This window comes from Myotis yumanensis, unplaced genomic scaffold (genome assembly GCF_028538775.1).
Source record: "Myotis yumanensis isolate MYYU_CA2020_CCGP unplaced genomic scaffold, mMyoYum1.0.hap1 SCAF_20, whole genome shotgun sequence".
Taxonomy (NCBI): domain Eukaryota; kingdom Metazoa; phylum Chordata; class Mammalia; order Chiroptera; family Vespertilionidae; genus Myotis; species Myotis yumanensis.
In genome coordinates, this window is record NW_027223771.1 from 8,498,625 (window position 1) to 8,514,132 (window position 15,508).

The 15,508-nt window shown below is 49.9% G+C and overlaps 1 protein-coding gene across 6 annotated transcripts in view; it reads left to right on the plus strand.

The window, feature by feature from the left end:
* Positions 1-460: 460 nt before the first annotated feature.
* ENTREP2 (endosomal transmembrane epsin interactor 2) overlaps positions 461-15,508 on the plus strand; it is a 52,058-nt gene continuing 37,010 nt past the window's right edge. For all 6 annotated transcript variants that reach the window (XM_070400316.1, XM_070400314.1, XM_070400315.1 and 3 more), the window contains exon 1: positions 461-664. In XM_070400316.1, the coding sequence (XP_070256417.1) occupies positions 461-664 (204 nt within the window). The remainder of the gene's footprint in view (positions 665-15,508) is intronic.

Genomic DNA, 15,508 nt, shown 5'->3' on the forward strand with positions numbered 1-15,508 from the left:
CCTCGCCCTTGACCCGCCGCCTGCGGTGCCCACTTCCATCCTCGCGACCCGCAGCAGCCACGGCCGCACCTGCGCCTGCGCGCTCCCGGCCCTAGCTCGCGGCTCCCAGGACGGACCGGCCCGCGCACGCGCACACGCACACGCACGCGCTCGGGCCGGGGAGCGCTCGCGCACGCGCACGAGGAGCGCGCGGGAGCCGGCGGGAGAGGGCGCAGCGCGGCGCGCCGGGCGGCCCTGCGGAGCGGCGGCGGCGGCGGCGGCATGGACGCGGGCACCGGCTGGCGTGGCGGGCGCCCGGCTCCCCGCCCGCGGCCGCCGCACCCCCCGCGGCCCGCAGCGAGGCCGCCCGCGCGCCCGGCGCAACTTGCCGCCTCAGACCCGCTGTGAGGTGAGGCGAGGCGGCGCCGGGCCGGGCCGGGGAGCGCGCGCGAGACGTGCGGGCGGCGGCGGCGGCGGCGCGATGCCTCCGGCCGGCGGTGCCCGCGCGCTGCCCCGCAGCCTGTCCCGCCTGCGCCCGTGCCCCGGCCGCTCGCGCGTGGTGCTGGCGCTCGGGGCCACGCAGATGGCGCTCGGCTGCCTCATCGTGGCCGTGAGCTTCGCCGCGCTGGCGCTCACCACCTCGGCCCGCGTCCGCCACTCGTGCCCGTTCTGGGCCGGCTTCTCGGTGAGTGTCCGCGGGCGGGCGGCCGGGCGGGGGACTGACTTCCCAACTCCGGGCGCGCAACTCCGGGGACCCCCCTCATCCCACCGCACCCCACTTCGCCGCTGTCCGGGCGCCCTTTCCCTTCCCTGTCGCGGAGCCGCCGTTACTTTCCCGAGAGGAACCCGCCGGGCTGCCCGCCCTCCGCGGGGAGAGGGTGGGAGGCGGGCGGGCGCGCGGCGGTCGGAGGCGGGACCCTCGGGGCCCCTGTGCGCCCGGGACCGGGGACCCGCCTCCTCCTCGTCCTCCTCGTCCCCCGCGCGCCCCCGTCCGCTTGCCGGGCACCGGGGACGGGGTCGGGGTGCGGCGGGGGTTTGAACCGGGTCGGGGGCTGCGTCCCGCCCGGGGAGGCTCGGGGCGCGGGGACTTGGCGGCGGGGCCTCGGCGTCTCCCGCGTCCGCAGCCGGCGTCCGGGGCCACGTTTTCTGAGACGGGTTTTCAGGCGGTTGGTGCCCCGTGAACGACGCCCGTGGCTCACTCGCCGCCGTCGGAGAAAGCCGCCGGGACCCCCCTCTGCAGGGCGGGTCTCCGAGAGCGGGTTGTTCGGGCCACTTGATAGCCTTTTGGTGGAAGTTGCCGCCTCCCTCCACCCCGCGCCCATAACCGTCCCCAAATTAAAAATAAAAAAGTGGCCGCCCCGCCGGCGGGGCTCAGTGGTTGACGGTGACCTATGACCCAGGAGGTCAGGGCACAGGCCCGGGTGGCGGGCTCCATCCCCAGTAGGGGGCGTGCAGGAGGCCGCCGATCCATGATTCTCTCTCATCACTGATGTTTCCCTCTGAAATCAATAAAAATATTTTAAAAAATTAATTGAATAAAAAGAGGGGACCCTTGGAAACAGGACAGATATACGCAGCCCCTGTATATTTATTTATAAGGAGAGGCAGGCACTTCTGAGAACTCTTGGCATCTGTGGGCGCCTTGGGGTTTGGGCATAAGGGTCTGCTCAGTATGTTGTTGTTTTTTAAAAATATATTTTATTGATCTTTTACAGAGAGGAAGGGAGAGGGAGAGAGAGTTAGAAACATCGATGAGAGAGAAACATCGATCAGCTGCCTCCTGCACACCCCCTACTGGGGATGTGCCCGCAACCAAGGTACATGCCCTTGACTGAAATCGAACCCGGGATCCTTGAGTCCGAAGGCCGATGCTCTATCCACTGAGCCAAACCGGCCAGGGCTATGTTGTTGTTTTTTAAAAAATATATTTTTATTGATTTCAGAGAGGATGGGAGAGAGAGACATCAGTGGGAGAGAATCATGGATTGGCTGCCTCCTGCATGCCCCCCACTGGGGATCAAGCCTGCAACCCGGGCATGTGCCCCTGATGAGACTCGAACCCAGGACCCTTCAGTCCACAGGCTGGCGCTCTGTCCACTGAGCCACACCGGCTGGGGCCACGCAGTGTGTTTTTTATTCCACCTCGGGGAAACCCAAGAGCAGGCCTTGGGGATGGATGGGTGGATGGATGTGTGGTGTGTGTTGTTGAGTTTTGCATTGTCAACATGTCTGCCCAGCCTCGTGGGCCGGCGTGCGTGTCTTTGGCCTCTGTTCTCTGATTCCCCGGCATGGCTTTTCAAACTCGATCCCAGCAGCCGGAACCGGGATGGGTCCAGGTGTAGCCGCTCATCCTGATGGGGGCATTGGTTCAAAAAGCGTATTTCAGACCCAGGGCTGAGGCGCGGAGGCTGATTAGGAGGAACACGGAGCGGCCACAGCTGTGAGTGTTGGAGTCAGAGGGAGGAGGAGCCTGGAGGCAGGGATCCGGGAGCCGTGGTTCAGATGGGCCACTATAGATAGTCTCCCCACATCTGTTGCTCAGGGTTTTTTGGCGTTATTTAATATGCATTGTTTTCGTGTCGGCTGTCTAGTGGGCGCTGAGGTTTACGCTGCCGGCACCCGCCTACAGGTGGCAGACTGGTAACTTTAGTGTCCCTTCGTCACCCCTCTCCCAACACCCTCTTTCCCCATTGCACCTTAGCCATGACTTGGGGACTCCCAAAGGGCATAACCAGAGCTGCCTTTAAAAAAAAAAAAATATATATATATATATATATATTGATTTTAGAGAGGAAGGAAGAGGGAGAGAGAGAGAGAGAGAAACATCCATGATGAGAGAGAATCATGGATCGGCTGCCTCCTGCAAGCCCCCCACAGGGGATGGAGCCTGCAACCTGGGCATGTGCTCTGACCGGGAATCGAACCCTGACCTCCTGGTTCCTAGGTGGACCGACGCTCTACCACTGAGCCACAAGGGCCAGGCTCTATCCCTTTCTAAACAGCGCGCTTCAGTGTGAGTGGCTGGATGTTTTGATGTTCAGCCTAAGTGTTTGCTTGGCTTCTGCCTGCAGGGCCCAGGGGCCGGTGTTCTAACGGGTGTGTCAGTCGGCCCCTGTGCTGCTGGGTAGTTCAGAGCAGGTGGCCCCCGAGTCTTTCTTTTGCCCTTTTCAAAGGTCAGGGAGAGCAGATCTGAAACCAGGCAGTGGATGGAAAACAGCTTTTCTTTAAGGTTCAGTACTTAAGGCTAAGACAACCCCCAGAAGGAAATGTTTAAAGAGGGATTTGAAAAGAAAATCTCGCTGCAGATGAAAAGAGGCTGGCTTCTTAAAGAACTGACTTCAGATTTCGGAGAAAAGAGAATCCTTGGGTGATTATTTCCTATAGCATTTAGGAAACACCGGGCTCACTATTCATGTGTGAAATTTCAGCACCACGGAGACTGGCAGTGGCTTAAAGAGCGGAGAGTTCACCCATGGATGGTACAGACTTTACAGAGGGAGGGCAGGTGTAGTAGTCAGCTTGGGCGACCATACAGAGTACCACAAACTGGGGGGCTTAAGCAACACATGTTTATCTCTCACTGTCCTGGGGGCAGGAAGTCCAAGTTCAGGGTGCCAGCAACCAGTTGCTGGTGAGAGCTCTCTTCCTGGCCACATGATGGTGTGAGGGAAGAGGGCGGGAGAGAAAGAGATCTGCTCTCTCCTTTTTCTGATAAGGGCACTAATCCCATCACGGGGCCCCACCCTTATGACCTCAACTAACCCCAACCACCCTCTAATACAGTGGTTCTCAACCTTCTGGCCCTTTAAATACAATTCCTCATGTTGTGACCCAACCATAAAATTATTTTCGTTGCTACTTCATAACTGTAATGTTGCTACTGTTATGAATCTTAATGTAAATATCTGATATGCAGGATGGTCTTAGGCGACCCCTGTGAAAGGATCGTTCGACCGCCAAAGGGGTGGCGACCCACAGGTTGAGAACCGCTGGTCTAATACCATCACCTTGAGGGCTAGGGGCTTCAACATATGAATATTATTGGGGCGGGGGAGACACAATTCAGTCCAGAGCAGCAGGGGTGACAGTTATGAAAGGCAGAGGGAGAATATTGCTGTTCTTGCCTGTGATTACCTAGGCTTGCTTTTGTCCTCACCTAAGTTGAAAATGTTTCCATTACTCTCCCTTTTAAAGCAGTAAGCACAGACCTATTAGATGCTCCATATTTGTTGGTTCCAAGACAGATCATGGTTTTATGGTCCTGACGGGTGTGCTGTGATGGACCAGGATCAGCAGAGCCCATACCTGGAAGTAGGATTCCTGGAATGGCCACCTTAATGTCATTACAATTGCCTGATTGTTCATCTGCTTTCCCTGCTTCCTATTCCTATGGCTTTCCCTGTTCTAAACATTTCATATAAATGTGCAGCTTCTGTGTCTGGCTTTGTTACTTAGCACAATGTTTTCATAGTTCATCCATGTTGTAGCATGAAACAATACTTCCTTTTAATGGCAAATGATATTCCGTTATATGGATATACCCCACTTTGTTTAACCATCTATCAGTTGATGGACATTTGGGTTGTCTCCATTCTTTGACTAGTCTGAATAATGCTACTATGAACATTAGTGTACACATCAGTTCCAGAATCTCTGTTAATTTCTCTACTTTTATTATATTACCCATGTGGTGAGATGTACCACTTTCCTTTAGTTCTTTAGTTATGGTTTCCTTTAGTTCTTTAACATTTAAAAAAGCTTATTTAAAGTATTTGTCTAGTAAGTCCAATGTCTGTACTCTCACAGACAGCTTATTTTTTATTGCCTTTTCTTCTGTGTTGGACCATACGTGCCTCCTATATTTTCCTTGAAGAGTGCACATGTTTCACATTGTCATGTCATAACTCTGTAAATCAGATTCTCCCCTCCCAGTGGTTTTGTAATTTCTCTGAAGGAATTTTGTGAAGCCTGTATTTCTTACTGTGTGTGGCCACGGAGGTATCTGTTTCATTAGCCTGTGGCTTGCTAATGATTAGCTAGAAGTTTTCTTAAAATACCTGGATCCAAAAAAGTCTCCCTGTATTTGCCAAAGGGCTCTGTGTGCATGTTGGGGCACACCTTTAATAATCAGCCAGACAGCCCGGCCAGTGTGTTCAGTGGTTGAGCACTGACCCATGAACCAGGAGGTCATTGGTTCGATGCCTAGTCAAGGCACGTGCCCAGGTTGCTTTCTGGTTAGTGTATTGTTTGCCCAAACTGTTAGCATTACCCCCAGGAAGTAGAGAATAAAGTGTTCACCTGGAAATGTTTTGACCAAAACATCCCTGGGTCGGAGCGTTAGCTGTGGGAGAGTTCCCAGTAAAGGAACTAAAAATAAGCCTTTTGATCTGTGTTCCAGGGAGCCGCCAGACACGTCAAAAGAAACAATGGCATTTTCTTGTGAAAGCGCTCCTGTTTCCTCTGATATTATGATTGTGGGCTGCTCCCCACAAGGCCACCGCTGGGGAGTGCGGGATGGAACTGGAGGGAAAGAGCCACAAAGCCCAGTGTTCTCACTGAGGTTCCGTCGTTTTTGTTGAACAAGCCCTCCTGTGTGGCTGTACGCCTTTGATACTTTTCAGAGTTCCTAACAAGTCGAATCTGACCGTTTCTGCAGTTTTCCCATAGCTTTTGTCAAGGGGTAGAATTTTGCAGCTCTTCAATGGGGTTCCTTCCCTCCCCCACACCTTCTGATAATGTAGAAAAGTTTATTTCAGCATATTTAAGATTATTGTAAAGTTTCCAAACAAAAACCTTCCACTAATTATCCTTGACTGTTCTTGGCTCCAGGAAGTGTAATTTATATCGTGTTGCTTTGTGGTGTTTCTATAAACACCCAATTAGCCTATTTTCCTAAACCAGGGCTCCCCTCTCATGGATGCTTATGGGGCCAGACTCTGCTGCTTCTGTCAGTTTTCAGAAGCCGGAGTTTTTTGTTATTTTCAGTTCTTACTTTTTTGATGTGAAATTCACATAACATAAAATTGAACTTTTTCTTTCTTGATATCAGAGAGGAAGGGACAGGGAGAGAGGGATAGACACATCAATGATGAGAGAGAATCATGGATCGGCTGACTCCTGCACGCCCCCTACTGGGGATCGAGCCCACAACCCAGGCATGTGCCCTGACCGGGAATCGAACTGTGACCTCCTGGTTCATAGGTCAATGCTCAACCGCTGAGCCACATGGACCAGGTTGCAATGTGGTTCTTAATTTCCCCTTTGTTTTTTGAAGGATAGTTGTGTAGGATATACTAGTACAGGTTTTTGTTGACACTTTTTTCTTTCAGCACTTTAAAAATCTCATTCTACTGCCTTCCGCCCTTCATGTGTTTGTTTGTTTTTTAATCCTCACCCAAGGATATATTTTTCATTGAGAGAGAGAGAGAGATAGAGAGAGAGAGAGAGAGACCAAAAAAATAAATAAAAAGAAGAAGGAATGTCTACCTGCATGAAGTGCACCCACCCCTCCCCAAGAGGGTTCAGCCCTGGGTCTCCCAGCTCTGGGTGTGGGCATGGTTCTCAGGAATCTGCATGGTCTCTGAACCACCGTACCTGCCCCATTTGAGATGAGCAGGTGTCCCTGCCAGGTGTCTTTCACAACCACATCCTGTGGCCCTCACGCTGGCGATGGGCAGGTGTCGGGTAATCGGACGCCATTATTTGCCAGGCTTGGTGTTTTCTGGTATATTAAAAAAAATCCCTGAGACATTTCATAGACATCAGTGTGCATCCGTTCTCTGAGCTCTAAGGGCTAATAACCAAAGCCAGAATCCTGGCTTCTGGGTCTCCTAGCAACCGATTCTCTCCTAGCCCTTTTTTTCTTTTTTTGAACTTTTTGTTGAAGTCTAACATACACACAGAGAATTGCACAAATCGTCGGGTGCTCTGTCAGCTCAGTGTGTTTTTTTGCAAAATGAACATCTCTGCAGAGGCAGCACCCAGATCAAGAAGCAGAACCTCCCCTGCACCCCAAGAGCCCCTGGTGCCCCCTTCCTGTTACTAGCACCCCAGAGTCAACCCTTCTTCTGAGTGTTAGCAGCATATATTAATTTTGCTTGATTTTGCAATTCACATAAACGGGAACATGGAGTATGCATTATTTAGTGTTGGATTTCTTACACTGAGCAGCGTGTTTGTGAAATGCCATCCATACCGTTGAGTGCAGCTGCGGTTCACTCGTGTCTGCTGCCACTGGATGAATCCGTCAGATTGATTTATCGGTCTGCTGTGGGTGGGCATCTGGGTGGTGTCCACTTTGGGCGGTTAGGGTCGGTGCTGCCCGATGCATGCTTGTATGTGGACTTCGGGGAACAGGTGCCCCCGTTTGGATGGCGTGTGCAGGGGGTGGAGTCTCTGGGCATAGGCTGCACACGCGGTCACCCGTCCTGGTTACTGGTAGTTTTCCAAAGTGTTGTCTCCGTGGCCTCTCCCGTCCGCGCTGTGTGAGGGTTCTGGTTGCTCCTTGATGGCCCTTGGTCCTCGTGTGGCTTTTGCCTCAGGGAAGGAAGAGCCACTCACCTGCCCTGTGCCCCCCGGTGGCATTTCCACCTCATTCTGGCTCCACTCAGTGTCTCCACTCAGGCAAAGACTGAGAAGCAAGCAGGCTTTGCTTGGGAGGGGCTTCCGGCATCATGTTCCTTCTTGGGGCCCAGACTCTGGTCTCATTCCCTACCTGTTTGTGCTCATTTTAGATCAGGGTGAGAAGAGAGATTGGTCCCGGGAGTGTAAGATGGCTGCATTCCGAGGCTCCTTGGGTTTCCGAAGAGGAATGTATGGCATGTAGTAGATGTGCCTATAACGAACGGCTTAAACTCTCTAGTAGATGGAGTCAGGCAGTAAAATTTAGCTGTAAGCTTTTAACAGCGACGTGGGTAAAGCAGGGGGACCCAGAGAAGCTAAAAGTGATGGACAAAGATGCACAAGACAGGCACACGGTGGACAGAGCAGCATTCCATCCAAAAAGAAGGAGTGAGGTTATTTTAGACGAACAAAAGGTAAAGTCTGCATCGGAGATAAAATTGTCCCGATCCTTTACCAAAAATACAACCTCCAAGTCCATAAAATAAAATAGAGTGAGAAATTGACCAAAGCACAGTTGCGGTCTAAAAGGTGCTCATTTCTGCCCTTCGCAGATGAGACACAATGAGTAAAGACATGATTTATAATATCAGAGGGCAGTTGGACAGCTACATACCAGTGTTCTCCCGGCAGACAAATACCCATTTATTTCAAGTATTCATGAACCATTTTAAAAATTGATTACATTCTAGCTCTCAAGAAAAGCATCAGGTTATTCCCCAAATACTATAGGAATTGTGTATCTGTGACTGCCAGGTGATAGCTGGAATCGAACCGTGACCTCCTGGTTCATGGGTCGACCCTCAACCACTGAGCCACACCATCCATGAAATTTGATGAATTTCGGTGCCAAAATGCAGAACACTTGTAACAGCGATGAATTCATCTGCTCGCTTTTTAAGTTAGCGTTCCAGCCTGGTGCGATGATCTCATCTCGATTTGGTGTCTGGCTTTTGAGGGCGCAGGCCCCAGGTTATAATCCCCCCTGTTTTTAAACAAGTCCCCGTCCTTGGAACAGGTCAGGCCTCTGTGCCCAGGACCCCTACCCACGTCTCTCCCAGGCCGCACAGGGGGTGGCTGCCCCTCCCACTGTGTTAACATCTTGCAGAAATAAAGGCCCTCATCTGCTTAGCATTCCTCTAACATGCCAATGTCGTACCCTTATTAAAAGAGGAGACGAGGTGCCTGGCACTTCCTTCCTGGGTGCTCGCCAGCCTTCTGCTCAGATAATCCCTCCCCGCGATCTGGGTCTGGCGTGATTGACATTGATGTGCGGCTTCCTCCACTGGCCTCTTTCTAAATCTACATTGTTGGCTTTCCACTGGCTTTTCTTTTCATCTCCAGGACTCCCCATCATGTTTTAAAATGAATATTTAAAAATCCATCTAGTGTATAACAGAGTTAAAGCCAGAGCATCAAGTGGCTGATGATGCAAGCAGTAGGCCTGTGCGAGCACACCCCCGCCCCAGGGACACCCGCTTCCAAGTCAGCCAGGCTTGGTGCTTTTATTCCTTTTTTGTGGGAAAAAACAAACAAATAGTCCTTATTTTTCTGAAAATATGTTTTTCTGGATTTCAGAGAGAGAGGAAGGGATAGAAAGAGAGAGAGAGAGAGAAACATCAATGATGAGAATCATGGATCGGCTGCCTCCTCCATGCCCCCCACTGGGGATCGAGCCCAAAACCCGGGCATGTGCCCTGATTGGAAATTGAATGTGACTTCCTGGTTCATGGGTCGATGCTCAACCACTGGGCCACACTGGCCAGGCTAGAATCCAGTCTTAACTATTGTATTTGTTTGACAAACGAAAGTGACAGTAGGGTTAAATATACACGGCATTTGTAAAATGAAGAGGAAAGCTAGTCAGCCAGGTTCTGTGACAACATATTTATCATGAAGATCACAGGGAACAAGGCAATAAATTTACAAAATAGGACAGTGTCAGGCATGCCTAACATCCATGAAAATAGGTAAAAATAGATTTCTTACCATTTCTCCTTTTTTATAACTGACCCCATCTTGTTCTCCGACTCCTGTTGTCAGGATCGTTATTGTCTTGAGGAAATCTCGTTTGTGGGAAAGTGCTCTGCAGCGAGGCCCATAAAAAAGTTGTGACTGACAAGTTTTCCATTAAATGAAAACTAGAAAGTGACCAGACGATAGCGGGAAAGCTGGCAAGCTTTTTTTTTTTTTTCCTTGTCAATTTAGAAGTGACAGGAGAGTGGCTTCTATGATTATTCACCATATTAATTGGAAAACAAGGGTTGCCAACTTGGATGTTATTTTTCTTTGGTGGTGGTTAGGCCCAGGTCGTTAGTCTCCCAGGCAGCATTTACAGTCATTCGCTTAGAAGATGCCTAATAATCTGTTTGCAATCGCTCAATTTCTCAAAATATGGTAATGACTCGACCCTAGTTGATCATGGTCATTTAAGAACTGGGATAGCCCTGGTCAGTGCGGCTCAGTTGGTTGGGCTTTGTCTCGGGCACCTCAAGGTCGCTGGTTTGATTCTTGGTCAGGGCACATGCCCAGGTTTCCCGCTTGATCCCGGTAGAGGGCGTGCAGGAGGCAGCGATGGATGTTTCTCTCTCTCTCTCTCTCTCCCTTCCTCTCTCTCTCAAAATCAGTAAACAATCTTTAAAAAAAAATTTTTTTTTAGGGAGCTGTTACAGCCCAGCCGGCATGGCTCAGTGGTTGAGCGTCAGCCTATGAACCAGGAGGTCCCTGTTCCATTCCTGGTCAGGGCACATGCCCAGGTTGTGGGCTCGATCCCCAGTGTGGGGTGTGCAGGAGGCAGCCAGTTGATGTTTCTCTCTCACATCAATGTTTCTCTCTCTCTCCCCCCTCCCTCCCTCCCTTCTACTCTCTCTAAAAAAATCAATGGCACATTCATACAACTTTTATTATAGTGTATTGCTATAATTATATTTTATTAGTTATTTTTGTTTATCTCTCACTGTTCCGAATATATAAATTACACTTAATTTATATGGATAGGTATGTATGGATAGGAAAAATTACAGTACACGCAGGGTTTGGTAGTAGGAAGGTTTCAGACATCCATGGGAGTCTGGGAATGTATCCCCGGTGGATAAATGGGGGGAGGGGGCAGCTGCAAAGTCATTCTCTGTATCTTCCATTTTCAGTCAAGGAAATGAGGCAAAGAGAATGTCCCCCAGATAGATAGATCCCAGGCTGAAGGACCGAGGCACCTACCTGCAGTGGAAGGTATAATAAGGGGAAAGACTGATAAAATGGACCACAACTCCATTAGCATCCTGTGTGTGTCAAACACCCACCCCCGGAACTGGCGAGTCAGGACATAGCCCTGTCTCCCTCCCCATCCATCCCTATTACACTAAAAGCAGTCATAAATCAATAGGGAGACATTAGCATCCCATGGACACGGCTGCAGCAGGCTCTAGTCAGGCACTAGGCACGTCGCTGAAGAGATACCAAAGGCAAGTAACCGGAAAAGTGTTGGACTTAGATGCAAATGAAAATAGCTCTTTTCTTTGTGTGTGTGTGTGTGTCGGGGGGGGGGGGGGGGAGCGGTCCACCAAGCTAGTAAAGGGCCTTTTAATAGGCTCTCAGTGTGGGTGAGCGTATAGGGGGCAACCACTCTCATACCCACTGGAGGGATTGGTGACGGTGCAGCCTTTATGCCTGGTGACTCATCCTATTTCAAAGGGTCCATACTAAAATCAGCGACGGCAATAAAACTGTGTGTGAAGATACTCACTGTGGCTTTATTGTTAATCCTCACCCAAGGATATTTTTTTATTGCTTTTCAGAGAGAGTGGGAGGGAGGGAGAGAGGGAGGGAGGGAGGGAGGGAGGGAGGGAGGCAGACCAATCTCCAGCACAGTTCCATTTTGTTTTCCCTGCTTTCCTTTTGTCAGTCCACCCAAGACTCAGAGTGGATCCTTGGCTATTTTGGGGGAGGTGGTGGTCTCCAGGACCATTAAAGATAGGTCAGATCAGAGCTGGTTGTGCAGGGTTATTCTTCCCAACCTCCCTCCCTCTCTCCCTCTTCCTTCCATTCATCGTCCCATCCATCCACCCACTCACCCATCCATCCACCCACTCACCCATCCATCCACCCACTCACCCATCCATCTACTCACCCATCCATCCATCCACCCACCCACTCACCCATCCACCCACCCACTCACCCATCCATTCATCTATTTATCCTTGTACTTATTTCTTCATCCATCCATCCACCCACCCACCCAGTCACCCATCCATTCATCTGTCTGTTCGTTTATTCATAGATCCATCCATCCACCCACCTACCCTTCCATCCACCCACCCACCCAGTCACCTACCATTCACGCATAATGATCTGAGTGCCTGCTGTGTGCCCAGTCCTGTGTTTGGAGCTGGGGATATATCATGTTAGACAAGAAAGACCGGGTCTTGCCTGGTGAGCTTACGTGGTTGGCAGTAGTTCTGCTCACCCGTGACTATATTTAAACTTTTCATTTGGCAAGCGTCCGGACTGACTGACAGCTCCATCTTTGTATTTTGTGGTTTCTAAATGTGACGCTTTCTTGACATTTTCATTCTACTAACTTTGATAGGAGCTGGTGAGTGGCAGCCCAGGACCCCCCGCGTTATCCAATCTGCCAGTTCTGGGTGCTCTTTATGATCTAGTGACGCGTTTGGCCATATGGGCGTGGACTGAGAACACTGGCCACTTTACATCCTGTGTCCTAGCCATGCACATTTAACAATTCAGAAACAATTCAGAAAACTTACTTTTTCCTTTTGGTGTGACAGCTTAAGAAAAATGGAAAAGTGATGCTTTCAGAAATGGAAACATATTTTTGAGTGCGTGAGAGTGTAGCTGTCCAAAAGCTTCCCGTGAGAGAATTGATTAGGAGTGTAGAAGGCTAACCACAGGGCTGCTCTCAAATCAATTTCAGACTCCCAGCGATTCTAGGAACATCCCATCCCAGTTAGTGCTTTGATCGTTATTTTACTCCACGGACGCTTAAACATGTCTGTTTTCTCACTTGATATTCCGTTTGAAAGTTAATTTGTGTAGTAAGTACGTTAGGTGCGTATCACAGTATTTCATCGCCGTAAGAGCCAGGGAGTATTCTGCTCATGTTGTGATGGATTTGTTCATCTCTGTGTCAGTTTTGCACGGTCGAGGTGAAGAGGTCTTAGGAATGTCCTCAAAACAAAATGCTAGAAGATAATGCAGCAACCTGTATTTATTTTAGAAGGAGAACGGTTGTTAAGCAAATTTCTCTAGGCTTTCTGTAGGTGAGATTTCTAAGCTCATTCATGTAAATGAGCAAACAATAGATATCTTCAGAAAAATAACTAAAAGTCTCTGCATTTCATTTCTGAAAAAAAAGAAAGTATTGATGTGTATAAGCCAAATGCAAAATATTATTAATAACAAGTAAATCAAGAGATGAGAAGAACTGGTATAAACAAGGCAGCAATGAGCAATTAAAACAAGAAAATGTGAAGTCAGGTCTGAATGGTTGATACCAATGTGGTTGTTCAAAACATCTGGGGGGTAAGGTGGAGCAGAAAGCACATGTACCTACAAAACCTGTAGGCATATGTGTTATTGCTATACACGTGTTGGATAAATCATTTCAATTAGGTGTTTAAAAAATGGTATAGAAAAGAGATGTATCATTTCCAAACGCCTAGAAAAAGGAAACAGCAAACCAATGGAAAAGTTGACCAAAATAGCAAAACACAGGAGTATTAGAAACACAAAAGACAAGGAAATGTCGTGAACAAGCATGAACATAGCAGGGGAAACATCAGCTACGTTAGCGCTGGCTAGACGGTTGGGCAGAAGCCCTTGGCGACAAGGAAAGCACAGTGAGGCGGGTGCCGCTTTGGAGTTGGAGAGAGCGGTGAGGAGAAGTGTTGGTAAGAGCTGAGGTTTTCGGAGTGCCTCCGTCAGTGTTTTGATAAAATCCTGGGCTCCCGGGCGGTTTTTCCCCCGTCTGCGTGGTGCATAACTTCAGCTTGCAGTCAGCTCCATGATAAGATGTCTTTAAAATGTGTTTGCTGTAACTTCCGAATCCGTGATCTCAATCATTATCCTAAAATGTTCTAAATTGCTCCTTCTTCCTACCGTTGGTCGTGTGCCGCATATTCTTCCATTCTGACTTTTCCGCTGAGCAAAACGTAATTGCTTTTGTGGAATATAGCGCTGTGGATGGTGTAATCAAATATTAAAAATAGAACTGCAGGGTTCTGCGGAAAATGCAATTAAAGAAGCCGTGGACGTGCGTGTCTCTTCATTCCTGTTCATAACTTCTTTTCAGACTAGAGCTATTAGAGAAAATCAGATCTTGATTTGAGGTGATTTATATGGAAAATGTATGTGAATTATATTTGCAAGATAATATACACTACTCATATGTCACTCACATGAAAGGTCCTTTTTTTAAAAAAACTCATTATTGCACATAGGCCTGAAGACTTAAAACAGCCTTTCTTTAGTATGGATTTTAAAAAAATACATGTTTTTATTTATTTTTAGAGAGACAGGAAGGGAGAGGGAGAGAGAGATAGAAACATCAATGATGAGAGAGAATCGTGGATCGGCTGCCTCCTGCACGCCCCCTACTGGGGATTGAGCCCGCAACCTGGGCATGTGTCCTGACTGGGATTTGAACCGGCGACCTTTCAGTACATGGGTTGACACCCAACCACCTGAGCTGTTGGGGAGGCCACTGCATCTGTCCAGGGCCACATGGCCAGAGGGAAGGACGGCTGTCCAGGTCCCTCAGCCTCTGTTGGGGGGTCGTAGGAGCGTCTGAACCTGTAGATGGACATAGGCCATGAGTGATGGGCAGGGGTCTAGGTAGAACCTCGCTGTCCCGTGTGTCACTTCATCCAGACCAGGGGTGGGGAATGTGGCCTATAGGCCGTGTAAGGCCCGCAGAGTCTGGCCCTGCCAAGGCATTAGGGGTGAGTTGATGAAATGTTTGAGCAAATAGAGAGGCTAATTTTAAGGGTGCTTTTGTATGGCCCGAGAGTGATGTTATAAATACCCAGATGGCCCTTGGCAGAAAAAAGGTTCCCCACCCCTGCCCTAGACAGTGGGCGGCCGGCTGATCCTCACACGCCCGTGGGATGGTCAGCAGTACGGGAAGTCCCCTACCCCTTCCTCCTTTGTCCTCCTGACTCTGCCTCCTCCCGGGGCCTCACTACGTGCCGGGACACAGACTCGCTTGGCTTACACATCTCTGCTTGGGCAGCCTAGGAGGACCAGGGCTGGCCTGAGGGCAGAGGGCAGGAGAGAGGGCCACCTGGGGGCTGCAAGGGCCCAGGGAGGGAGGCTGGCAGCCTGTGGGCCCCGCAGTGGCCAGGTCTGGACTGCAGAGGGCGCTCCGAGGTGCCACTGTGAATGTTGGGGAATTTAGGGGACCCTACCCTTCAGGGCAGGAATTGCAAGAATGGAGTGTGCTCTAGGGAGATGAACTCAGAGGAGTCAGAACTGACGAGCACAGCGAGGGTCTGGCCCCGAGAACAGGCCGAGGCCCTCTAAGGGACAGGTTTTGGGGTGTGCATGCGTAGTGTGTGGTTTGTAGCATTAGGACAGTGGGCCTTCAGTCACCATCATTTGGAAATGGAGGAACGATTTGTCTACCAGACAGGTCCGCCTCCTGTTGTAATTGCAGTGGGTTTAAAAGTTGATGCGGGTCTGTGAGTTCGCCGGCGTAATTAGACTCTGAGAGCTTTTCATTACACTTAATGTGATTTTAATGGAATTAATGTACTGTACCAACAAATACATTGTTTTTATTGCGCAAAGAGGACACTTCTGAAAGGAGAGAATCAGAACGATTTCCAAATGGTTTACGTAACTTTCTCCCCCAGACGGCGAGACACCTGCCCACTCCGAGCTCCTTTCCCGCTGG